Source organism: Equus asinus, chromosome 1 (genome assembly GCF_041296235.1).
Source record: "Equus asinus isolate D_3611 breed Donkey chromosome 1, EquAss-T2T_v2, whole genome shotgun sequence".
NCBI classification, from domain to species: Eukaryota; Metazoa; Chordata; class Mammalia; order Perissodactyla; family Equidae; genus Equus; species Equus asinus.
Window position 1 is genome coordinate 171940071 of NC_091790.1, and position 26695 is coordinate 171966765.

A 26695-nucleotide genomic window follows, 5' to 3' on the forward strand; every position below is an offset into this window, starting at 1 on the left:
AAATAAGTATGGGAGGAAACAATCAGCGTCAACAACCTGGTGAAAAATTTGTTTCAGGGCTCTCAGGCAAAGCTTTGAAAGGGATTTTAATTGATATGCAACATAGTGTGGCCTCAGGCCCTGGTCCCAGCACAGGGCCCTGATAATCTGTGCTGGCTTCCCTATTTCTTGTACACTTAACCGAAGGGAAAATAGATGATGGGAGACATCCTCCCAAGTAGATGTGGGAGGCAATTAGAAGAATAAAACTCAATAATTATAAAAACAGTTTGCTCAGGGAGATTAATCATATTCCCTATTTTGAAGGGGAAAAATATTCATACAAATAAATAGCAGTTGTCTCTTAGAAGATTGAGAAATCCAGGAGTTTGGGGGAAGTGTAAAGATAATTGAAAGAAAAGAGCAAAATGGATTAATATACTAGTTTTCCAAAGACATATTAAATCTGCTTAACTTTCTACTCTGACTTCTCTTGGGAAATCAAACTGGAGGAACTGGACCTCATGGGGAATAATATTGCCATAACATAGCATAATTTAAAGTTGACACTAGAAGTTGAAGTTTATTTTTTTCCTAATAATAATTATACTCAGGGAGGAATGCAGAAATTGTATCTTGGAATGATAGAAGAGTAGTTATTTTAGAAAAAACTTTTCAACATCTATGGTAGGTATCTCCTAGAAAATGTGTACTATGGAGTGACAGAAAAATTTAAAACCAAAAGTAATCTTTGCCTCAGGCTGTACAAAATGAATTTCATAAGTCAACGAATATTTATTAAGGGTCTGCCATGTGCCCAGGCCTGTGTACCAGTTTCTGTAGATCAGTCCCATCTTATTTTTTAATTTAATGCCTTTGATTATTTTTCTGTTACTTTTAAAAAATATACAGTGTGAACATATTGCCTCTTGAACACCAATTGATCATGATATCTGACAATATAGATATAAATTTATGTATCTATATCTGGCCTCCCATGCATTTTCTTCCTTATCCAGATTTGGATCTTTTGATGAATCTCCTTCAATTCTGGCATACCTACCTTTGAGAATCAAAAATCTAGATTGTCTGTCCTTTCAACTTCTGTCTACACCAAGGGGCTGAGCACTACTCAGGAAACCTTGATGTCCATAAAAATTGCTATCACTACCCATTTGAGGTCACGATTCTCAAGTGTATTCTCAGAATCCCTCAGGAAGTCTTCTGTGTGTCTCTAATTCATTCAACAAATCATTATCGAGCTTGCCTTGTGGCAGGCATTCTTGGGTACCGGGATACAGCAGTGAACTGCGCAGACAAGCAGACCTGCCCTCTCCCATTTTCCAGTGGCTATCTCATCTTGTTGCTACTCTTTTGAAACGAAGCTCTCTGAAACTTTCCCTCGTTCTCTGTAGGGAGAAGATGCCACCCAGCATTTCCTCAGGGTCTCTCCCCGTCAGGCCCCTCCTACAAACTTACCTAATTCTGAACCTGTTTTCACCTCCCCTTTCAAAGGAAAAGATGTCTCCCTTCCTGTTGCAGCAGCGTCCTGTTACTACAGATCCTAGCATCCACTCACTCCACTGCGTAGCGCTTTCCATATTCTGTTTTGACTTCTTCCAGAGAACAGTAAACATATGCAAGTCTTTCCTATCTGACAGTGTTTCTGTTGTGTGTGTGTGTTTGTGCATATCTCTTCCTCAATTTTGCATCATGTTGTGGTTTTTCCTCCGGTTTCTCTTGCCCTTCGCAGATTTCTTGAAAGGATATCTGCGTTTGCCCTCTCTACTTCTTCATCCTTCAAACACTTCTCATCTCACTGCTACTCATTTCCATCCCTATCACATCACTGAAATTTCTCTGGCTAAATAGAGTGTTTGACACAATCTCCTTGAAATATTTTTCTCTCTTGCTTCCATGGTGCCTCCCTTTCCTGGAGGTTTCTACTCCCTTGTTAAGTCCTCAGCTTCCTCTGCTGACCCCTCTTCCTCAGTCGTTTCCTTAGATGCTGTTGTCCCCCTCCATCTCTTCTCTTTTTGCTCAGTACGTTCTCCCTGGGCAACTTGATAATTTTAGTCACTCGAAGAGTTTCAGCTACCTCTAACGCCGTAGCCGGGATCTAAATCTCCCTTAAGCTCCAGACCAGTGTCTTTAGCCATCTCTTGGACATCTCCATTTGGGTTCCCTCAGACTTACCATGTCTTATATTCAAAATATTTTAAACCACACTATTTCTCTTCCTGTATTTCTTCCTTGGTAAATGGCTCCAGAAAGAAACCAGGGAGTCACACTTGACTCTTCTCTTCCTGTCACTGCCTCATCGAGTGTCTTATCAACTCCTGCTAATCCTACCTTCTTTAAGTTCCTCAGTGTCATCCTGCCTGATCCCACTGATAGCATATTATTATCACTGATGCTGTCCCTGCCTCTTCATATCGGAAATGAACAATTAAGGGCTTTCCACATGGTTTTCCCTGCCCCAACAATATTGAGCCACTCGCATCTCTAAAACTATTGTATTATTACCCCTGTCCCTTTGTATAGCCTCTCTACTGCCTGAAACCACCTTTGCTTTCTCTTCACCTAACACATACCATGTGACACATCTGCTCCTGAGGCTTAGCCCCCTTGGAGTCAACTTGTATTCAGCGTTAACTAACTTTCCATTGTGCTTAGAATATTGTGTTAAACCAAGTACTGACTCTGTTGAAGACCAAGAAAAGACCATGAGCTAGACTTCAAAATCTGCTGTTTGTAGATAACAGTAGATTATATCATCATAGAAACTTAGTGCTTGAAAAGGATTTGGAGATCATTTTCTCCGTCATTATATATGCATATGGACCCTGAGTGAAATGATTTGTTCAAGGTCACTTAGCTAATTAGCTTTTAGTTTTCCACATCCTAATAAATAGGATAATACTTGGATTCTGTGCCATTCATGAAGATGGCAGGGTGATGATAAATTATTTTGGTTTTTTTGCCCCCAGGAATCTTATTTCCCTCTTGCTAGAAGCCCCACTGAAACCAAACATAAATAGCAACCAGCACCAACGACACAGACATTGAAGGCATTTCTTTGGGTAGTTCTGGCTATTGCCTGCCTGAGTTGCCATAGTAGGGAATGAGCTGTGACTCAGGAAAACCTCAGTTGGGGGGTGGCCTGAGGAAGGGCAGCGGCTTGGGAGGCAGCTAAGAAAGAGGGCTTTTATTTTTATCTTCTTTCCCACAATTTAAAGTAATAGAGTGAGACTACAAAATGTTTATTGGATGAGAAAACCAGGTTTTTCTGCTTTTGTCAGTTTTGGAATACTTGCAAACAATATGTTCCTAGATTTTCTTGGCTCTGGAATTGTTTGTACACTAAATTACAGTGGAGGTACTTCTACCTTATAATTTCAATGTCATGCTGTCCTTTTCATCTAAGGCTTAAAAAAAATCAATGGTATTAATAGATAACATGGGTGGAGAGGGAGGGATGTGGAAAGAGTAACAATGCGGTCGCTGATTCACAAATTAATTCCATAAATAACAGGATTTACCTCCTGTGTGCGGTTTTGGAATGTGCTTTGGTGTCTCCTTTTGCTGTAATGTTTCACTGGGCTTGTACTTCTTCATCCTGCCTGGAGTGTCTGTCGGACTGCTGTGCCTCTTTGGTTGGGGCCTGGCTCTTCTGTCATGGCTAGAGACTGCTTTCCGGGCTTTCTCAAGGCAAAGCTTATCCTGCCTGTGTGAGGCCTGTACCTCCTGCTGGGGATGCTGCCCCTGCCTCTACAGAGGCCTCCAGGAACAGTCACTGCTGGAGCCTCTCAGCCCTGTGAAGTGCAGAGGTGCCCTTTGGACTCTTGCTAAAGAACACTCAAGTGCCTGGAGAGTTGTGTCTGATCCCAGCCCTGTGAATACTGTCAACTCCCTCTTAGTGTGTTTGTTTACTCCCACACTGTCATGAGGACCTCATGTCTCAGGTATCCTGGCCAACCCTGTGGGGTTCTATAATAGGCAAATATCAGTGGCTAAAAGCATCTGATGTGGGGAGTTTTGGTGCAAGAAGGCGATGTTGGAGGATCCTGAACTCACTTCCTCCCATGGACACACTGAATCTTCAGCTACATATGGAACAATTTCTTCTGAAAAAAACGTAAAAACTAGCTGAGCAAATCCTGCATATCAGGCAATTGGGAAGAAACCCATGTCAAAGTGGGTAGGAGAGGCTGAGACACAGTCTTGCTATAAACTCCACCCCTGGCCTAATGATCCACAATCAGAAGGGAACTCAAAACCTGGGGCTTCTCCCTGAGGAGCAAAGGGTTTGAAACCCACATCTGGCACCACAGTATTTTGGACCTGAATCTGAGAGATGAGCTCCCAAAACATCTAGTTTTGAAAACCAATGGAGCTTGTATCCACAGGACCCACAGGTTATAGCAAACCAAGAAATGACTCCTAAAGGAGTCATTCTCTTGGACTCACCCACTACAAGGGCCAACGCAAAGGTAGCCAGTTAAGAGGCACCCAGACTTTATGTGAAAGAGGCAAATTTTAATCAGTCTGAATCTACGTGCTGTCTGAGATCCTCTCCTTTGGGACGGTGACAGGTCTTGGCACACCCTCAACTATTGGGAGCCACTAAAAATGAATTAGGCTGCTTGAACAATCAGTGGTTTGAGAGACAACCAAGAGTAAGGGCAGGGTTGAACAAGAAGGTTCATTTCCTACACTAGGCCACTCCTTCAAGACTGGGAGAGATGGATATTTTATCTAATACATAGAAACCAACACAGAGAGTCAAGGAAAATGAAGAAACAGGAATAGTTCCGAAAGAAAGAGGAAAGTAAAACCTAAGATAAAATGTTTAATTAAACAGAGATGAATGATTTACCTGATAAAGAGTTCAAAATCATGGTCATAAAGATGGTCAAAAACTGAACTTGGGAGAAGAATGGATGAACACAGTGAGAACTTCAACAAAGTGATAGAAATATAAGAAAGCACCAAATTGAAGTCACAGAGCTGAAGAAAATAAAACTGAAATTTAAAATACACTACAGTCATGTGCCACATAATGATATTTTAGTCAATGATGGATCACATATGCAACGGTGGTCCCATGAGATTAGTACCATATAGCCTAGGTGTTTAGTAAGCTATACCATCTAGGTTTGTGTAAGTGCACTCTATGATGTTTGCACAATGATGAATTCATCTAAAAACACATTTCTCAGAACATATCCCTGTTGTTAAGCAATGCATGACCATACAGGGATTTACCAGCAGACTACATGAAGTAAAAGAAAGGATCAGTGAGCTTAAAGACAAGGTAGTGGAACTCACCCAATCAGAGCAGCAGAAAGAAAAAAGAATGAAAAAAAAAGTGAATATAGCTTGAGGAACTTATGGGACGTCAAGTGGACCAACAGTCACAATTAAGAGTTGCAGAAGAAGAAGAGAGAGAAAGGGACAGAAAACATATTTGAAGAAATAATGGTTGAAAACTTCCCTAACCTGGGGAAAGAAATGGATATCTAGATGCAGGAAGCCCAGAGAATTCCAAAGAAGATGACCCGAAAGATACCCAGACCAAGACACATTACTTTTGACATTTTAATTATAAAGATGAGAGAATCTTAAAAGCAGCAAGAGAAAAACAATTTGTTATGTACAAGGGAACTGCTGTAAGATTATCAGCAGATTTTTCAGCAGAAACTTTGCAGGCTAGAAGGGAGTGGCATGATATATTCAAAGTGCTGAAAGAAAAACACGTCCAATCAAGAATACTCTATCTGGCAAAGCTGTCATTCAGATTTGCAGGAGAGAGAAAGAGTTTTCTAGACAAGCAAAAGCTAAAGGAGTTTATTACCACTAAGCCAGCCTTACAAAAAAATTAAAGGACTTCTTTAAGCTGAAACAAAAGCATGCTAATTAGTAACAGGAAAACATAGAAAAGTATGAATCTCACTGGTAAAGGTAAATATACAGTAAAATTCATAATGATCTAATGTGAACATGGTGGATTAATCACTTATAAAGCTGTTATGGAGGTTAAAAGATAAAAGTAGTAAAAATAACCATAACTACAATAAGTAGTTAAGGGATACACAAGATAAAAAGATGTGACATGACATCAAAAACATAAAAAGTTCCCACTCAGGTTGTTATCAACTTAAAATAGACTATGATGAATGAGTTGTTAGTAAGCCTCAGGCTAACCACAAAGAAAAACCTATAGTCAATACACAAAAGCTAAAGAGAGAGGAATCTAAGCATACCATTACTGAAAATCATCAAGTCACAAAGGAAGAGAACAAGAGAAGAAGAAAGGAACAGAGGAACTAGAAAATAGCCAGAAAACAGTTAACAAAGCAGCAATAAGTACATACCTATTAATAATTACTTTAAATGTAAATGGACTAAATTCTCCAATTAAAAGACATAAAGTACTTGAATGGATTAAAAAAATAAGACCCATCTATGTGCTGCCTACAACAGAGTTCAGATGTAAAGAGACACCCAGACTGAAGGGATGGAAAAAGATATCCCATGCAAATAGAAAACAAAAGAAAGTTGGAGTACCTATACTTATATCAGACAAAATAGAGTTTAGAACAAAGACTGTGAGAAGAGACAAAGAAAGTGAATACATAATGATAGAGGGGTCAATCCAACAAGAGGGTGTAACATTTGTAATTATTTATTTACTCAACATAGAGGCACCTAAATATATAAAGTAAAATATTAACAGACCTAAAGGGAGAAATAAATAACAATACAATAATAGCAGGAGACTTTAATACCCCACTTTTATCAATGGCTAGATCATCCAGATAGAAAATCAAGAAGGAGATATGAACCTGAAGCAACATGTTAGACAGATGGACTTAACGGATATACACAGAACATTCCATCCTAAAGCAGCAAAAGACACATTCTTCTCAAGTGTACGCAGAACATTCTCCATGATAGATCATATGTTAGTCTACAAAACAAGTCTTAATAAATTTAAGAAAATTGAAATCTTATCAAGCATCTTTTCCAACCACAATGGTATGAAACTAGAAATCAATTACAAGAAGAAAACTGGAAAATTCACAAATATCTGAAGATTAAACAACATGCTACTCAACGGCCTATGGGGCAAAGAAGAAATCAAAAATCACCTTGAGACAAATGAAAATGGAAATACAACATGATAAAACATGGGATACACCAAAAGTAGTTCTCTGAAGGAAGTTCATGGCAATAAATGCCTACATCAAGAAAGAAAAACCCTCAAATAAACAACCTAACTTTATACCTCAAGGAACTAGAAAGAGAATAAATGTAGCCCGAAGATAATAGAAGGAAAGAAATAACAAAGATTAAGCAGAAATGAATGAAATAGAGATTAAAAGACAATAGAAAGATCAATGAAACTAAGAGCTGGTTCTTTGAAAAGATAAATAAAATTGACAAACCTTTAGCTAGACTCACCCAAAAAAGAGAAGAGGACTCAAAATCAGAAATGAAAGAGGAGACACTACAGCTGATATCACAGAAATACAAAAGGATCATAAGAGAGTACTATGGACAATTATACGCCAACAAGTTTGAAAGCCTAGAAGAAATGGATAAAGTCCTGGAAACATACAACCTACCAAGATTGAATCAGGAAGAAATGGAAAATTTGAAGAGACAAATGAGTGGTAAGGAGATTGAATCAGTAACCAAAAACCTCCCAACAAACAAAAGGCAAGACTAGATGGCTTTGCTGATGAATTCTACCAAATTTTAATAAAGAGTTAACACCAGTGCTTCTCAAACTTTTCCAAAATATCAAGGAGGAGGGAACACTTCCTAACTCATTTTATGAGGTCAGTGTTACTGTGATATCAAAAACCAGCAAGAGTGCCACAAGAAAAGAAATTTGCAGGCCAATATCCCTGATGAACATAGATTCAAAAATTCTTAACAAAATATTAGCAAATCGAATTCGACAATACATTTAAAGGATCGTACTCCATGATCAAGTGGGATTTATTCTAGGGATGCAAGGATGATTCAACCACCACAAATTAATTAATGTGATACATCACATCAAGAAAGTGAAGGATAAAAATCATATGATCATCTCAATAGATAGATGCAGAAAAAGCATTTGACAAAATTCAACATCCATTTATGAAAAAACTCCCAGGAACATGTGTGGAGAGGGAATATACCTCAACAAAATAAAGGCCGTATATGACAAATCCACAGCTAACATCATACTCAATGGTAAAAAGTTGAAAGCTTTTCCTCTAAGATCAAGAACAAAACAAGGATGCCTGCTCTTGCCACTTTTATTCAACATAGTATTGGAAGTCCTAGTCAGAGCAGTTAGGCAAGAAAAGGAAATATAAAGCATCCAATTTGAAAAGAAGAAATAAAACTGTCACTATTTGCAGATGACATGATATTATGTATAGGAAATTCTAAAGTCTCCTCCAAAAACCTGTTAGATCTAATTAACAAAGTCAGTAAAGTTGCAGGATCCAAAATCAATATTAAAAAATCTGTTGCATTTCTATGCACTGATAACAAACTATCAGAAAGAGAAATTAAGAAAACAATCCCATTTACAGTTGCATCGAAAAGATCTAGGAATAAATTGAACCAAGGAGGTGAGAGACCTGTACACTGAAAACTATGTCATTGATGAAAGAAATTTAAAATGGTACAAATGAATGGGAAGATGTTCTGTGCTCATGGATTAGAAAAGTCTTGTTAAAATTTCCACAGTACCCAAAGCAATCTACAGATTCAATGCACTCCCTTTGAAAATTCCACTGGCATTTTTCACAGAAATAGAGCATACAATCCTAAAATTTGTATGGAACCACAAAAGACTCTGAATAGCCAAAGTAATTGTGAGAAGGAAGAACAAAGCTGGAGGCATCACACACTCTGATTTCAAACTACATTACAAAGCTGTAGTAATCAAAACCGTATGGTACTGGCAGAAAAACACATTGATCAATGGACAGAATTCTGTGCCCAGAAATAAACCCACCTATATATGGCCAATTAATTTACTTCAAAGGAACCAAGAATATACAACTGAGAAAAGAGAGTCTCTTCAATAAATGGTATTAGGAAAACTGGACAGCTACATGCAAAAGAATGAAACCAGATCTGTATCTTACACCATACACAAAAATTAACTCAAAGTGGATTAAGGAATTGGGTGTAAGACCTAAAACCATAAACCGCCTACAAGAAAGTATAGGGGGTAAGCTCTTTGTCATCTGTCTTGGTGATGACTTTTTTGATTTGACACCAAATTCAAAGGCAACAAAAGCAAAAATAAACAAGTAGACCTACATCAAACTAAAAAGCTTCTGCATAGCAAAGGAAACCATAGATAAAAATCAAAAGATGACCTACTGAATGGGAGAAAATATTTGTAAATCATGTGTCTGATAGGGTATTAAAATCCAAAATATATAAAGAACTCATACAACTCGGTAGCAAAAAACCAAATAATCCAGTTAAAAATTGGGCAGAGAATCTGAGTAGATATTTTTCCAAAGAAGACATGGATTACCAACAGGTCCATGAAAAGGTTCTCAAAATCACTAGTCATCAGAGAAATGTGAATCAAAACCACAGTGAGATATCACCTCACACCTAGTAGAATGACTGTTATCAAAAAGACAAGAAATAACAAGTGTTGACGAGGTGGAGAAAAGAGAACCCTTGTGCAGTGTTGGTGGAAATGTAAATTGGTATAGCCACTATGGAAAACAGTTTAGAGGTTCTTCAAAAAATTAAAAATAGAACTGCCATAAGATCCAGCAATTCCACTTCTTGGTATTTATCTGAAGGAAACAAAAACATTAACTTGGAAAGATATGCATCCTCACGTTCATTGCAGCATGATTTAAATAGCCAAGATATGGAAATAACCTAAGTGTCCATCAATGGATGAATGGATAAAGAAGGTGTGAAATATATATGTGTATATATACACACACATACATGTATACATACATACATACATACAATTGAATATTATTTAGCCATAAAAAGGAAGAAATTTGCCATTTGTAACAACACGGATGTACCTTGAGGGCATTGTGCTAAGTGAAATAAGTCAGACAAAGACAGACAAATTCTGTATGATCTCACTTACATGTAGCATCTAAAACAAAAGACAAAACTATGAGCTCATAGATTGCTGGTGGTCAGAAGCAGGGGGTGGGGGAGGCAAGATTGGTCAAAAAGTACAGATTTCCAGGTATAAAATAAATAAGGCATGGGGATGTAATGTACAGCATGATGACCATAGTTAATAATACTGTATTACATATTTGAAAATTTCTAAGGGAACAGATCTTGAAAGTTCTCATCATAAGAAAAAGATTTTCTAACTAGATATAGCGACAGATATTAACTAGACATATTGTGGTGATCCTTTCAAGTATGTACAAATATCAAATCATTATGTTGTACACCTGAAACTAATATAATGTTAAATGTCAATTACACCTCAATAAATATCAATAAATAAAAAACATCTGCTATGTCAAGGGTGTCATTTTACCATCATCATCCTCACACTCGGCAGGATCACCCCAATACCTGGGTACTATATGTCTTTTAAAAAAACTGATTTCTTTTCATAATATACCCTGTACAATATTTAAACAAGCCCAGATAAGAAGAGGTGAAGCTGAATTATGAATTGTGAAATAAATACAGTTGTTAAAAATGTTAAACATATATAAATATGTTTATATTATATATAACATATATAAACATATATAAATAAATATGTTTATATATTTAATGTTTTCATTAAAACTAGAGGATTTACTGTCTTATATTTTGTCCTAGCCGTAGATGGTATTGTGACCAACTTTAGCAGGTTGTTAGTCATTGATTCTTTCTAGGAAAATGCTTCTAAGATGTAAAGTAGATTTTGTTATCCAAAAGTTGTGTTCAACTTTGTTAATTAAACTTTTTGGATTAGAGATATTTCAACTGGTCAACTGAATAAAGTCAGCATTAAATACATGTAAATTAAGTATAGTCTTACTGTTTTTGCTTTCTAGCTTCCTGAGAAAATAGATGGATAATAATTTAAATATGGAAAAATATTATTTCTAAATCTTCTGCTGTAGCCAAACACAAGATTTACTAATTCTTTCCAGACAGATTTATGTGCCATTCTTTTGCAGTCTCTGTCTCTCAGAATTGCCTCCTTGGTTCTCTTTTTTTCAAGTATTTAAACTATGAACAGAGGCTTTTATAAATTTCCTTAGGTTAAAATAGAATGGCCCTATTTTGTTGTGGTGATCAGAGTAAATTGAAGATCCGTAGGTAGAGAGGTGAGCCTCTCTAGAATGAATATTGCTTATCAACTTTGTTGCTATCACAATAATAATATTTAGTAAGTACTTAGCTGATAAATCCTTTATTGAGCACTTTGTATGCATTGTCTTTATTAATCTTCACCATAAGCCTGTGAAGACACTACTGTTATTACCAGCGACCAAATTTGTGATCTTAATATGTTGTAGAGATTCCATAAACTAATGTAAATATTTACACCATCAGTACTTTTTAGCTTTTCTTTCACCTCCTGTCTGCCCACATACTAACTTTACATGTAAAGTGTTTTAAATAAACACCTCTACTAACTGAGCTTTTACTCCTCTTAAGGTTCCTGTGTAAAGCTCCTGGGAAACAAAAGCTGTCCTGGTACATATGTTATCTTCCTAGACTCTGTAAAATGCAACTCTTTAGAAAGAACTGCTTGGATCAGTGCTCCAGTTAAGTCATGACCAACAATTACTGGATCAAATCTCTCTGAGAGTTTGGAATATTTAATGAATCAACCACAGATGAGGCAGCAGGATAAATGAATAAGAGAAGCAAAAATCTATGCTATCTGCTTACTGAATGTACCTCCCATAGAAGGAGGATGGATTCCAGAATTTGGACACGTGGTGGGAAAATTACTGAGGAGTCCCTTCGTGGGGTGTCAGAGAACGGTGCTGTTTTTTTCCAGGGTTCTTTGGGGTTGGTTGAGAGGAACGATAATAGTGAAGATTATTGTTCAGTTTCTGTAAGTGTGGTCTCTGTGCTGCAGTGGAAAATGCAGCTCTTCACTTTCTCTTACCTCCTGACCTAACTCGCTTTCTTCCCCACTAGGAAAATGTTGACTATGTTCTGGCTAAGAGGCATGGCCTCGCGGGGACAGCAGTGTGCCAGAGAGTTCTGTGTAGGAGGCGCACTTCAGGCCAATTTATGCAGGCAGCAGGTCATTCTAGGGCTGTAGGCCAGAATGCTGTGCGTCCTCTGGCTTGGAGACATGGAACTACTTGGAGCTGAGCTACCGTGCTGTATTAGTAGATATTTCCTGCCCCCACAAACACTTGAGGAGCACAGCTCCCTGGAGATGTCTGTGTCTCGTCCCTCACAGCTGGCTTTTTCACAGAGGCCAGACAGTAACTTAGCCATTCTGGCTGCAATTCAGGATTACCAAAACCCACTTCTTCTAGCCTGCCTTTTGATTTTGTATTGAGAAACAACAGTCACAGGAAAGCAATATCTGGGAAGAGGAATGCCTCCACCCAATGAGGCTTGCTCTGCGTGAGGGGTTCATTGCACCCCTGCCGGGCAGATGTATGCCTTAGCAGCTAAACACCTGGGGACACCTGTGGGTTCTCTGTAGGTTTGGTTGCAAAGTTATAGAGTCACGTTTGATCTCAATGCAATTTCCTAAATTACTAATTACACATAACTGACTGCTCACCTGCTAATCTGCAGTTGCTTTTTGGCATGCTGTTGGCCTGTTCAAAATAATGAACCTCTGTTTCACAGTATACAGTTTATGTGATGGGGACCTGATTAAGAAAGTATTTTCAAGCATTTTAAGTCATGGGAAATGTTATTAGAGATTAGTCAAGATAAAACACAGATAAATCCGCATTCGTTCAAAAATGGGTTGTGGGTTATTCTCAGAATTCACCGCTCTTTGCCCTTCTCTGTACTCCGCTGTTTGGTGTCTTTGTTCCAAGAAATTCAGAGCACCTGTCATACCACATTTTAAAAGAGGAAGCTAAAGAAAAATGAGACTTATTTAGAAGAGAGCTGAGTTTACTCTGCAAATAGTTTTCTGATGGCTCTTTTACTAACAAACTGCTTTCCTCATATTTTCCTCGTGTTTTTGGCCATCTGATTGGGCACGTCAATATGGGATAGTTTCATTATTAAACTAATGCGTTCTTATAAAAGTGAACCTTGTCTCATCTTAAACAGAATGAAGCCCCTTTGATCAGTCACAGATATATTTTGCCCAGTCATCTAAGATGCAGTTGAAGTAGGTGTCACTTGTTACCTTCATGGTATTGGGAAGCTAGACACTTGCCAGGTCTGCCAGCTGCAGGGGTTCAACACTGATGACCTTTATAGGACTCGGAGATTTTGTTTGGGTTTGTGTCTGCAGTAATTCATAACTTTTTTTTTTTAAATCAAACATTGTGCTAAAAATTTCTTTTTATGCCTTTTTAGCTACTTGGCTGCTGGTGTGTTCCTTTGTTTTCCGAAATTTGCAGTAGCTGTCAGTCTAGTGCTGAGTTCTGCTCTCAGTAGTATACCGAATTGTGCAATTCTTGCTTGGCCCAGTTTGGGACAGGCATCCTTCCCAGAACCTAGTTGGCTTCTCAAAGGTTAAACGCTTTTGGCAATAACTGCAAATATGACTGAATAAAACCGTAAAAACTGAAAACCTCAAGAACAGGGGGAAAAAGAATTATTTCTGGCAGTGAACTACATGGATGCAGAGGACTCCTCCTTTTTAAAGTTTCTTTCTCTTGTAAGTCCTCTTAGTTTGATAATTCTTATAATCCTCTCTTTGCTTCAAATAAAACCAACACATTCCTGCCTTTTATGATTCTTGATTCCCCTAGGAGTGGTGGGAGTGGCAGTGGTAGAAACTATAACAGCTATTTCTTCTTAGTTTAACCTTTGCATTACCGCAACTCACAAAGAAACTACTCTTTCTCGAACACAACTTAAAGAAAAATGTTTATGGCAAGAAATAAAAATCAGATTATTGGGGGCTGGCCTCATGGTGTAGTGGTTAAGTCCAAAGCACTCTGCTTTGGTAGCCTGGGTTCCCAGGTTCAGATCTTGGGTGCAGACCTACACCACTTGTCAAGCCATGTTGTGGCGGTGACCCACATGCAAAATAGAGGAAGATTGGCACAGATGTTAGCTTAGAGCTGATTTTCCTCAAGGAAAAAAAAAAGAGGAAGATTGGCAACAGATGTTAGCTCAGAGTGAATCTTCCTTACCAAAAAAAAATCAGATTATTAAGTTGATTTGATAGAATTTAGAAATCCATTTTTTTGTTTCTTTTTTGTTGTTGTCATATCTGAGTATTTCTCTACTTACAAAGTATAGAAAATGAATGTGTTTCTGATAGATGTCTCTGTAAATACATCTTGTTTAATATCACTTTAATCTCTAAAATGCATTTTGGTTTATGGCTTCTTCAGGTGCCTGTTAATAAATTTTTTTTTCACAGTAGCCAAAAGTGCTTTTGTAGTAAATTATGTAGGACCTATGTTTTAAGAGGATGTCTGTTTTTTGTAAGTTTTAATATTTACATAAAGAGCTTATTCTTTTGAGACCTCTGTCATTACCGTACATTTTACCACTGGAGTTCCCATGTCATCTCTACATTGCTCTTCTTCATGTGACTATGGACTTTACCTTTTATGCTGTAAATTTACAGATTTGTTTCTTTGATTGAGACATCGTCACTCTCTTGGTTGCCTACCCTCTTATGTCTATTTCAACAGTGTGACTGGTAGTTTATCAGTTCCCCAACTCATAAACTTTGCTCTTACTTGTTGAAGGTTAACATTTACTATCAACTCTTCATTAAAACTGAAATTCAGAATCATCTTTTGAAAGGAAAAAGAAAGTGAATCAAGGCTAAAAACAGATCAGCAGGACAAATCAGCAGAAAGCTGTGGATTTATAAATGATCTTCCCCCAAGGCAGATGAACCAAGTGTTAGAAGTGGCCCACTCCTGCAGTGGCAGCATAGCATGTGGATTAGAGCATGGACTGTGGAGGGGTGCACATGGGTTCTGACCCCAGGCCAACTACTTACTGCCTCCATGACTTTGGGCAAATTTCCTAAATTTTCTCTGTCTGTCTCTGTATTGGTAAAATGAGGATAATACTGGTACTTCTTAGGAATATAATCAGAATTAAATGAATTAATATTTGTAAAAAGCATAAAACAGAAGTTAGTGCAACATTAGTTTTTCAAATAAATAGTTTTTTAAAAAATAGAAGAATGATACAAACATCTCCTCTCCTAAGATAATACATTTCTTAATTCTGAAAACAGCAAATAAATATTTTTCCTGTGTTAACACTAGGCTTCCCATTCTATGTAAAACAACCATTCACACCTATTATAGAAATCAGTTATATTATAGAAGACAGGATAGAAAAGGAGTGTTTGATCTATGTAGAGCTAAGAATCTTTTTTTTTTTCTTTTTCTTTGTTTACTGAAAATACGACAAATTAATTTGTTGATCTTGTTGGCTAAAAGCAGGAGTTTGGAGAGATTCTATTCCTGGCTTAGGGCTTCTAGTTTCTTTCTTTTTTTTTTTTTTGGTGGGGGGAAGATTAGCTAACATCCTGAGCTAACATCCGCCACTTATCCTTCTCTTTTTGCTGAGGAAGATTGGCTCTGAGCTAACATCTGTGCTCATCTTCCTTTACTTTTTATGTGGGATGCCTGCCACAGTGTGGCTTGATAAGCAGTGCGTAGGTCTGTGCCTGGGATCTGAACCAGTGAACCCCAGGTCACCGAAGTGGAGTGTGCAAACTTAATCACCACGCCACTGTGCTGGCCCAGGGCTTCTAATTTCTGTAGGACAACTGTCGCTATTGTCTAAGATCTGGAAGAGATTTTCATTCTCAAATGAATATATCCTATGAGCAGAAATGAGTTGTTTAGTTTAGAATGCCACTCGTGTCCCTCTTCGTCCTGAAGGCTGTTGATTTCACATCAATCACGTTCAGTCTCCCCCTCCTGATTACTTGCTAGTTTCTTCTTCTTTTCTATATGTGCGCATGGCCAGACTCCCTTGTTTTGAATGCAAGACTTTTTATTTCATTCTGCTACCAAATCTTGTTAATGCCTCCTCTTCTTCGTTTCACTGACTGATTTGCCACACTTGTCTGTCTGCCTCTGCACTTGCTCAGCCACGTACTCCCCTATCTCCAGCTAACTACAAGACTTGATTTGGAGGTGTCTTCATCACTCCAAACTCTTGAGGTCTAAAAATGAACTCATCTCTCTCTCATCACTTTAACTAAGAAAAGCCACATACTGAAAGAAGACAATCGTATTTAATGAAGGACTGGTATCTTGAATATATGAAGAACTTCTACAAATCAATAAGAGTAAAAGAGGTAACTCAATAGAAAAGTGAGGGAAAAGCCTGAACACCCTGAACATCTGTTTCAAAGAAGAGGAAACGTGAATGGCCAGCAAACTTTAAAAGATGTCTAAACTTATTAGTAAACAAGTAAATGCAAAGTGAAAACACCATGAGATGCCATTTCACACTCAACTACTTAGCATACATGAAAGCATGACAGTTTCAAAGCTTGGTGAGGAGTGGAGCAATGAGCATTCTCATACTCAGTGGAATAAATTTTGAAGCAGTCACTTTGGAAACAAATTTGGTATTACCTAATAAGATTAAACATGCATGTCCTATGGCTCAACAATTCTACTGCTAGTTATTTAACATGTGTGCTGTAGAAGACCTGCACAAAACTGTTTCAGACAGTAATGTTTGGAATATCAGAAATGCTGGAAATGACCAAAATATTCATAAATAGGATAGATAAATAAATTATATATCTATCCAATCAATGGAATACTATACACCTGGAAAATAATTGAACCATAGCTACATGAATCACCAATGGTAAATCCGAAACACATACTGTTGAGCAAAAAATGCTGCTCACAGGAATTCATGTGGTTTTGTTTCCTTTTTGAGAGATTATGTAGGAATGTTTACACATTCACTGTTGTAAAAGGTACAAGCAAGGGAAAGATCCACTCAACATTCAAGACAGTAATTATATCTTGGGAGAGGAAGATGTACTTAGGAAGGAACCATAGGAGACTTCAAAGATATTATAACCCTCTATTTCTAAGGCTGGGTGGGACAAGCATCCTTTCCCCTTTAAAATTGATAGATCCATTACATATAGTTCTATGTATGATGTATCTTATGATTAGTACATAAAGAACCTAATTTTCAGTAACTATTCTTAGGCTTTTAAGAATATCCAGTTAAAGTTTCTTCAGTGTCAAGTGAATTTTTGTAGATTCCCCCTCTCGGTCTTGAAATGTAAGCATTCCACAGCAGAAGTTAGAGTCAGAAGTGTTAGAATCAGTTAATATGACTTTGTGTTTGGAGGCATATTGAATAGAACTGGCTTTCTGCCAATAAATCACTATTTTCTTAATAATAATAAAGCTAATTCTTTATATCATTTGAAATATTTTACAAATCCTGATGATAATATAATGCTAGAAAAGCTCAACTGAACAGAGACATATAAGAGAGATAGTAGGCTAAACATTTATAGAAAGAGTGTAGAAGAGAGACAGACACTCTCTAGAAACCCAGAACTTTCGATGGCTATAGACTTGGATTCATGTAGTTGATTTCAGTGTTCTCCTAATATGGTTAGATACTACTAAAAACGTTAGGGGAAGATGGAGAGAAACCTGCAGACTCTTATAACTCCATGATGTTTTTCCATTTGCTCCAAAGACCATTGTATGTGAGAGTGGGCTTGGCGCTGAGAAGAATGGAGGGAACGATTGGTGTGTTCTTTTAGTCTATAATTCTACAAGCAACTCTGGCGTTTCCCTTTTGAGTTCTTTTCTGACCCTCCCTCCTTTTTGCCATCTGGCATGTAGAGTACAACCTTGTATTTCCACATTTTCCCCTTTTACCAAGTTAGAGACTGTCTACAAATTTAGAGACTACCAAAAAACAGGAGGATGTTCAAGGAGTTGGGGAGTTTATGATGGGATAGTCACACAGTCTGCTGAAACTCCATCAAAGGCACTCAGTTTTAAAGCGAAATACAGAAACACAAAGGGCATGTGACAGTGGGATGGTGGTGGGGATCGTTCTATATTGTTGCTGTTATTGGAAGTAGAACCCCGCATTAAAACCTGCATTGTACAAAATACAAAACAAACAAACAAACAAACAAAAAACAACCCAGAAATAATCCTGGTGAAAACCCACAAATATTTCTGAAATTGGACAGGTATAACATTGGTCTTAAATATTTTATTACACGTGTTAAAGTCCTCCAGAAATAGAAACTTTCTTCAATTGTTCCTCTCACTTGCCCCAAAATTCTAAAGGAAAGAAGGTTAGAATATGGCTTACTAAATTTATTAGATTGTAATCTGTCTGATCTCTCATGGTTTTATGTCAGTTCATGAAGTTTGGTGAACATTGTTTTTTAGAGAAGCATCATTAAAGATGTGTCAGAAAATAATAGAAAAGTAAAGTACTTTGCCACACAGGCAGTGGGAAAGCAACATTACTGTGTCATTATTCATATTTGCTAAGGTACAAATCTCCTGTTAAAAATAGGCAGAAGAACTATTCCAGAAACAATGGTTCGATCCAGCCAGAGAGTCTCATTGCTTTTCTTTAATTCTGCGAAATCAAAAAAAAATCTGAGACCATGAAACTGAGTCAATTTTATTGGAAAGTAAACATGTTGATTCCGATTTAACTATTGAATCAGTTATTCAATAATATACTGAATATATCAGATTTAATTTTTTTTCCCCAATTTTAGAACAGGTTGGTGGAACAGTTGAAGCAAATTTCTGTTTTTGAAGGACTTTAATGTCATGGAATTATTTTAGCCTATGTAATAGAGAAAAATAGGATATAGGGAAGATGGATAAGAGGCATAGAAAAGTGGAACCTAGGACCAGGGACCATTACACAGTGTATGAGAGTAATAATCTAACCCACATGCACACACACATGAATACACAACTACAATCTTTTTTTTTTTTCCAAATGCAGTATCTACTTCTGAAGATCACTCATCTAGAATTTGACTTAAGTTTCTTTTTAAGCTTCCAGCGCACAAAAGACTTTTAGGACTACATGTCATTGGGTTCTGGGTTACTTAATTATTTTGATCAATTCTTATTAGTCTATTGATGATTTATATATTTTCTGTTCCTCCTTCTTCTCACTCTGCGGTCTCTTCCCAACTGAAAATGAAGACTGCTGTGTCCACTGCATCCTGGCCTGCTTGTTCTGTGAATTCCTGACCCTCTGCAATATTGTCCTGGGACAAGCTTCCTGTGGCATCTGCACCTCAGAAGCCTGCTGCTGTTGCTGCGGAGATGAAATGGGGGATGACTGTAACTGCCCTTGTGACATGGACTGTGGCATCATGGATGCCTGTTGTGAATCATCAGACTGTTTGGAAATCTGTATGGAATGCTGTGGAATTTGTTTTCCTTCATAAATATTTATCTTTTGTGTTAAAACTGGAGAGTGTTTAAAACTTTTTCTTTTAAGGGGGAAGAAAAGCACATGGTAAGATTCTCCTGAAGTAACCTAGTATTTGCACTGTCAACTCATTCTTTTAAGTAATCCCTGAAAGCTTTTTTTCCTCTAACCAAATCTACATGGTTTAATATGTGAAATTTTAACTACTTTTAAACTTCTTAATAGGTTACAATGACTGAGGGACATTTTGACCAAAAAAAACAATGCTAAATGTCTCCTCCCTTTCATATGTATTTCTGTTTCTTTTAACCATTCTCAAGAGCCCCTTGCTCAAAATATATTATTTCTCAGTGGGTATTTAAACCAGACAATTTATGTTTGATGTTTATCTATTAATGGTTCAAAGTAAGCATTCTTCACTCTGAAGTAAACTTTGAGAAACAAACTCACACAGCAGTTGGGCACCAGTGTTGGTCTCCATGCTCCCTTCTCCACTGTCTCCACTTGTTCAAGAACGAGAAACTCAAAAGGCTATAGGAATGCACAGAAAAGAATAGCTAATGTCTACTGGAATATTCAGAAGGCTTCAAGGAGAATGTGTATTTGAAGAGTCCTCTTAGGATGAGTGATTCATTGCTGCTTGAGTGAATTAGATTAAGGACCAAGTTTTAGGTGGACCGCCTGAACTGTGTGTGCCCTTAAGCAATTAAAAGAAAAACGCCTTAAGTATGTATTTTCTTTAGTTGCAGGAATACAGCTTTTTTTAACTATAAAAGTATGCATTTTCTTACACATAATTTAAATGCTAATAAAGTCTTTGATAAAAACATAATGCCTCATTAAAATAGCTATATTTTGTAAAGAATGTGGAATACTTTTGACAAATTGCATTTAAATTAGAAGATTTTTATGTTAAAATCCCAGTATTCTGATTTTGATTTATTCATATGCTTTCTCTGGTTTTTTTGAGAGCTTTAAGTCTTTTTCGGGGGGCGGGGGGGGGGGGAGAAGATGTTGTTTGTTTTGGTTTGTTTCTTAACCAATGTTATATTTTATAAGCACAGTTAATCTTAGATGCAAATTATTCTCTCCAAAGTAGTGGGCATCTTGACATCCACTGCTGTGACCAAATTTTACTATTGCAATTTTACGTTAAATTAAGTCAATATGGGAGGTTATAAAGATCCTTAAGTGTAAAGAAACAAGTCAATTAGAAGACTGTGTACATAGTTGTTGACACCTCGACACTGTGTGGCACAGATGAAAGGAGGAATAAATTTTCTATGTCCTCTCCTACTAAGTTTGATCTCCCCAGAATTGTACTTTGGTCTGATTTAATGTAACTCCTTGTAGAAATTTTGAAAGTATACTTTTGGATTAAAAGTTATTTTCAGTTCTTCGGTTGAATATCAAATTGATAGTAAAAACAAATGCATATTTTTAGAAAGCTTTTAGCAAACCCAGCCTTTCAAGAGGTTTTAAACTTAAAGCATGGGAATGTCACCTATGATTTTTCCTTTAAGATGAAACCTGGTTTCTACTTATGTCATTAGTTAAAGGGCTTTAAAAAGAAGTTAGCAAATTCTTGACTCCCCGTTTAGTGCTATTTATACACACACACACACACACATACACACACACCTTTAAATTGTCGGGGTTAAATAGAATTCTAGTAAACAACTGTCTTTCTCTTCCTTGTCTAAAGAGTGTCTTTCATTTGTTACATCAAATATAAGAACATCTTTGTAGTATTTCATAGTAACCAGAATCTGAATATTTACATATACCCTAAGTTAACTTATGCGTATATATTAGGATGTAAGAGTGTCATCTGTGTATTGACATATAAAGCCTTCTAATGACCTGGAATCATTAAAATATGTCATGTTTTATCCTGAAAAATTTTTCAACCAAATGGCTGGTCTAATATTTAAATATATTCTGCTACTATTTGCGATGAAAATATTAGCACTTTCAAAATAATGTTGCTCTGTAACAGAGAACATTATTCGATAGCAGAATTTGGTTTTCATATTTATAGTCATAGTACTTTTTCTGTATTGTCTACGCCACAGTCATTCCATAAAGTACCTTGTATGATTTAAAAAGTAAACGAAAAAAACAAAAGTAGGTAAATGTGAAAATAGTTTAGTGTATTTTAGGATTTCTATAGGTAAAATGTTTTGTTCAATTATATGGCCATCACGACTGCTATAGTTTACAGTTAGAGATTTGGTCTCTTTTTAAATGTGGAAACTTAATCTTAAATATTTTTAAACTGGACCTGTATTATCCTGAATACATTATTTTGAAATAAAAAAATGACTTCTCTGTTGTGCTTTAGCATATTTTCTATCTAATTGATATATTAGTTGTCATTTGAACAAATTCAACTATAATTTAAAACTAAGGCTTTTCTTTGTCTTGTTACATCCCCTTCTGAAGATTTCCTAGTTGCTTTATTTAAACCACTCATGGCTAGAGGTGAACTATGTAAGATTCACATCAGTTTATACTGCAAATCATAGGTGATATATGATTTCAAAACATAGTGTTCTTTAAAAAATTCACAATAGGTCAAAATGCAAGCTTTGTACTTCTTTTTTAGTAAGTTGTTTCTATTTATTTACTTCGCAATTATCTCTCAACTTGTGAAAACTAAGGTAATTTTTTTAGTATATATGTTGAGATTAAACACTAAAGACCTATGATATTAGATTTAATGAAGTTCACCCAAAAATAAATCAGAAGTATTTTCGTCTAAGCTTCTTAGTGGCACAGTTTTTAAGTAGTAGGAGATGTTTTACAATTGGTATTTAACAATAACAAAAAAATCACTTGATTTAAGAGAAGGGTTTTTATTTAGGAATATAATAATTTTACTTTTGTACTCTTACAGTCTATCGACTATATCCATTTTCCTCACCTGACGTAGTCAGTGCTTCTCTGAACAGTTCAAGGAGTAACCAAGGCAACCTTATGTAATAACTTTCCATTCTTCATCCATACCTAGTCTACCAGTGCCATAGATTCTAATGTTATAAACGTCAAAGTCACTGCCTAACATAAATAAGACTCAAGTCCAGAGTCTCTGTGGCTTGCATTCTTGAATTCCAGTTTAAATGCTTAGATTGACCCAACCACCTAATGAATAAGTTTATTAATAAGATGATTTTTCAAATTATTCAAGACCTTTCTGCCCTTCCCAATTCCTTGTGATTTGTAGGCCTGTAGGTTTAGTACATCTAATCTGACGGGCAAGATAAAATTTCATGAAATGCTACAATATCCATTTTTGTTTTTCCTTTACACTCATGTAGTAAAGCATACCATGTTTGTCTTAAACGGGCTAATTTATATTTTTTAATCAAGAATTTATACCACAAGGGAGTCCCTTTAACCCCTCATCTCCATGTCCCCTTATAACCAATCAATTTACAGCGATTGGTTTTCTCTAGGCCCATCAAGGGAGTCCTACAAGCCTCAGGTAATTCAACCTAGGGAAGAAGTTTGGCACCTCCCATGAGAAAACTGTTAGTTCCAGCAGTGAGGCTACTAATATTTACTTGCTTATTTAAGATTACTTTTAGAGATTTTAGTTAAAGTGGAAGGGGTTGTAGAAACATTATGATTCAGCCCTAATGTATCCCCCACATGATTTTTGCAAAAACTCTCAGTGGTGACTATAGCCACCATATATTTTCACATTGCAAAATTCCCAGAGAACAATGGCTGCTCCCTCTGCTGTAAAGGACTGTGAATGAAAATATCCTATCAATATAAATGACCAAATTTTAATGAAGTCAATAGGCAATCTGGAGGTGAAAAGGATTATAAGCAAAAGATTATAAGCAAAACCACAGCCAGGCCCTACCTGGAAGTAAGATCTCTAGGCAAGCAGAAATCTGCTCCACCCCATTCTTCACCAAACTGGGACAATAGGGTGACATTTTCCAGTGAGGCTACAAACTACAGCTCCTAAGCTGCCAAACGTCAACATGAGTAGTTTCCTGCCTTCCATCTGAACTGGGGCTACTAGTTCGAGTCCCATTGTTTGTTTGTTCGTTATTTATGTCCTCGATCCCTCACCTTCGTGCTCGCTAACCGAGAATCTTGAATTTAGTTGTGAGGTGACTGTGAAGAAATCACTTCAGAGAACCATCCTTTGACACATTACCAACATGGGGTATAGCTAGATGTGTTAAAGACAAAGCAGAGCCCTGCAATTAAGTGTTCCCTTCCAGACAAGCCTTTGTGTGAGGTTCAGTTGCGAATGTAATTATTAGGAAAATAGTAAAAAGCAAATTCAAACAAATTCTAAGTTTAGCTTGAAAAATTGAAAAGGTTCTTAAATTCCGTCTGATGCATAAAGCGGTAGAAGCAAAGGAATTACGTTCCAAAGCCAAGAAAGAGGGTGTACAAAAGCAGCTGATCCACTTGACATAGTTCATAGCCTTTTGCAAAGGAATAAAAGCCTGTTGAGCAGGGAACCAAAAGATCTCATTATAGGATGAAGCCAAGCCATATTAAAGCTTGTGCACTAGTAACTATGTCTAAAAACAGCCTGCTGTTTTATATTGAACCAATACATTTCTTAACTTGGTAGGTTGCAGTGTAAAGATGTACAGAGCCTGTCTGCTGGATGCTATGCCAATTACAGACGTGGCGGAGTGGTGTCAAACACCTACAAATAGTTAGGATCTCAAGCAATCTTAGGGTGAAACAAAAGAAGTTTTAAAATGTCATCTCAAAACGTAGAAAGCACGGTTCGTCATGTGCGTCTGACTCTTAGAGTCTTAAAGCACCTTTATTATATAATTTAACGTGGACGTCATATGACCCCTCAATCAGAATGCACAATTCTTTCAAGGACATGAATAGTGCCTGGGAGATAAGGAGGATATCTTTTAAAAGTAACACCTTCAGATGACAAGGCATCTCTGATCAGCTCTGCAGGAACTGCGTTTTATTGGTATTGAGGAGAAGGAGGAGGGAAATACCCATGAATATATTTTATATTAGATTTTGTTAGATCATCAGAAAGAATAATTGGGCATATTTACACAATTACCTTTTAGTAAACTATTATGCCAGCTTAACTATTACATATTCTGGTAAAAGTACATTAAATAGCAATCCAAAAGCAATTTGGCTGCTGAGGACATTATTTTTTTTATCTAATTATTCACAAATTAATGAATAAAATTAAATTCCAATCACTGAAGAAAATGAAGCAATGATGAGAATCAGAACTACAGATTAGTTAAAGCAAAGATATGCAATGCATAACAGAATTAAAGCATTTCTTTTATTCAAACTCGGTGCTTAAAAAAGAACAAATCCATCATCTTGAAATTTGACTTGTAGCTTGACATTAAAAATAATATGAGTAGAATTTTCAGTGGGGTAAGCACAAAACTAGTTCAAGTTGTGTCACTCTCAATTACCGTACTCAGGTGGTGTGCCCATTAAAATTCCCACTTGTGGGTTCCGCTCACTATGCAAATGAGGTCATTACCTGGAGAATTTAATTGGTTATGACACTGGGAGTAGGACTTTTCCTTTCAAAATAAACCCACTTACACACATTTTCACTAGAAATTTGATTGTTATATATACTTTGCATTGTTTTGTGCTGTAAATATTTACTAAAATTAGACTGTCTTTGCTTACTTATTTCTTACAGATAATTTGAAGTGGATCCAAATGACTTTGTGAATATGGTTTTATTTGTTTGTCTATAAGACTAGTTATAGTTAGAAGAAATCTTTTGTAAGTCATATTGCTTATCAAAATATTATTTAAATAATCTTTGTATCTTTCAAACCACCCATCACATGTGAATACATTTCCTCTAAAGATTTTCATCATTTAATAGTATACATTTTCTCTTTCATCATAGTTCTAAATATTTAATTTGAGGGGCTTCTTCCATTTTTCTCCTTTTTTGTGACTTTAAAAACATGTACAGTTAAAGAGTTAACCTGCCCTCTTGGACGTATAATATATATGATATTGCTGAGGAGCCATGTCTAACACATGCAAGGTCCTTATAGTCACTGATAAGACGGGGTGAGGACATTAAGTTGTTTGTCAGAATTAGTTCCAGAAACACTTGGTCCAAGAACCATGAGACAACTGAATTTAAAGAGAACAAACAATAAATCAGTGTGAAAAGTGCAGCTCTCCATACACCTACCATCTGTTTTCATTGATTATGGTGAATAACTGGAAAAAACCTGAGTTTATAGCAACTGTAACAAGAATATTGATAATGGCCTGAAGAATGCACACTGAAATTACAGTGTGGTTTAGTGGCTATAATATTAAACTGGGCATCCAAGAATTTAGTTCCTAGACATTGACTCTACCAGCAGTTCCCAGAGTGAACTTGAAGTAGGAACAGGATTGCTGTAAGTATTAATGATATAATCTCTGGGAAGCACTAACTGTTTCTTGAAACAGAGAGCTATGAAGTCTAAATTTTTATTACCCTACCAAGTTGTACAACAAGCCAAGATTTTATCACTAGGTTATCTGGACCTGAAGAGAGTATTTTTCTTTTAATGCAAAAAAGAATATTCTAAAATTAAGAGAAAAAATAATTCCAAGGATGATAGAAGAAATACTACAAATTCATAACTGGACCATCAGGCAGGATTTTTAACATCTGTAACTATGGGAAATTTCCCATAGAATATCAAATATGGATCCAAGTCTCTGACATTCATTTTTCTATGATATTTCTAATTGTGCCCGGAGGATAAGAAGGAGTTGGCGCATCCAATAAATATAATCATTTACATGCACGGAGCTCCCTTTGAAGTTAATAGGACCTATGGAAAGGGGAGTTATGCACCACGAAAACGAAGTTGAATGTGAATCTAGTTCTTTCTTTTTAACATGCAGTGGTATTGCCAATACATTTGGACTTTCTTACTGCTTATCTCTTCTTTGTGTGTGATGTTTAAGTTGGAGTTGAGTGAAGTGCTCCATGTGTAGAGGAAAGATAGCCAAAAAGAAAGGATGTGATGATTGGCAAGCATATACTCAGGGACCAGCTTTATAAGATAGTATCCAAAAGTGATAAGGCCTGACATTTGTAGAGCTTGTGTAACTTTTCAAAAGGAAAGCATAT

The 26695-nt window shown here is 36.6% G+C and overlaps 1 protein-coding gene across 3 annotated transcripts in view; it reads left to right on the forward strand.

Annotated features, from left to right (window-relative positions):
- The window catches only part of MDFIC (MyoD family inhibitor domain containing), an 89113-nt gene extending 67225 nt beyond the window's left edge, over positions 1–21888 (forward strand). For all 3 annotated transcript variants that reach the window (XM_044763951.2, XM_044764000.2, XM_044764036.2), the window contains exon 5: positions 19326–21888. In XM_044763951.2, coding sequence (XP_044619886.2) covers positions 19326–19573 — 248 coding nt within the window. In that variant the 3' untranslated portion in view covers positions 19574–21888. The remainder of the gene's footprint in view (positions 1–19325) is intronic.
- Positions 21889–26695: the final 4807 nt, after the last annotated feature.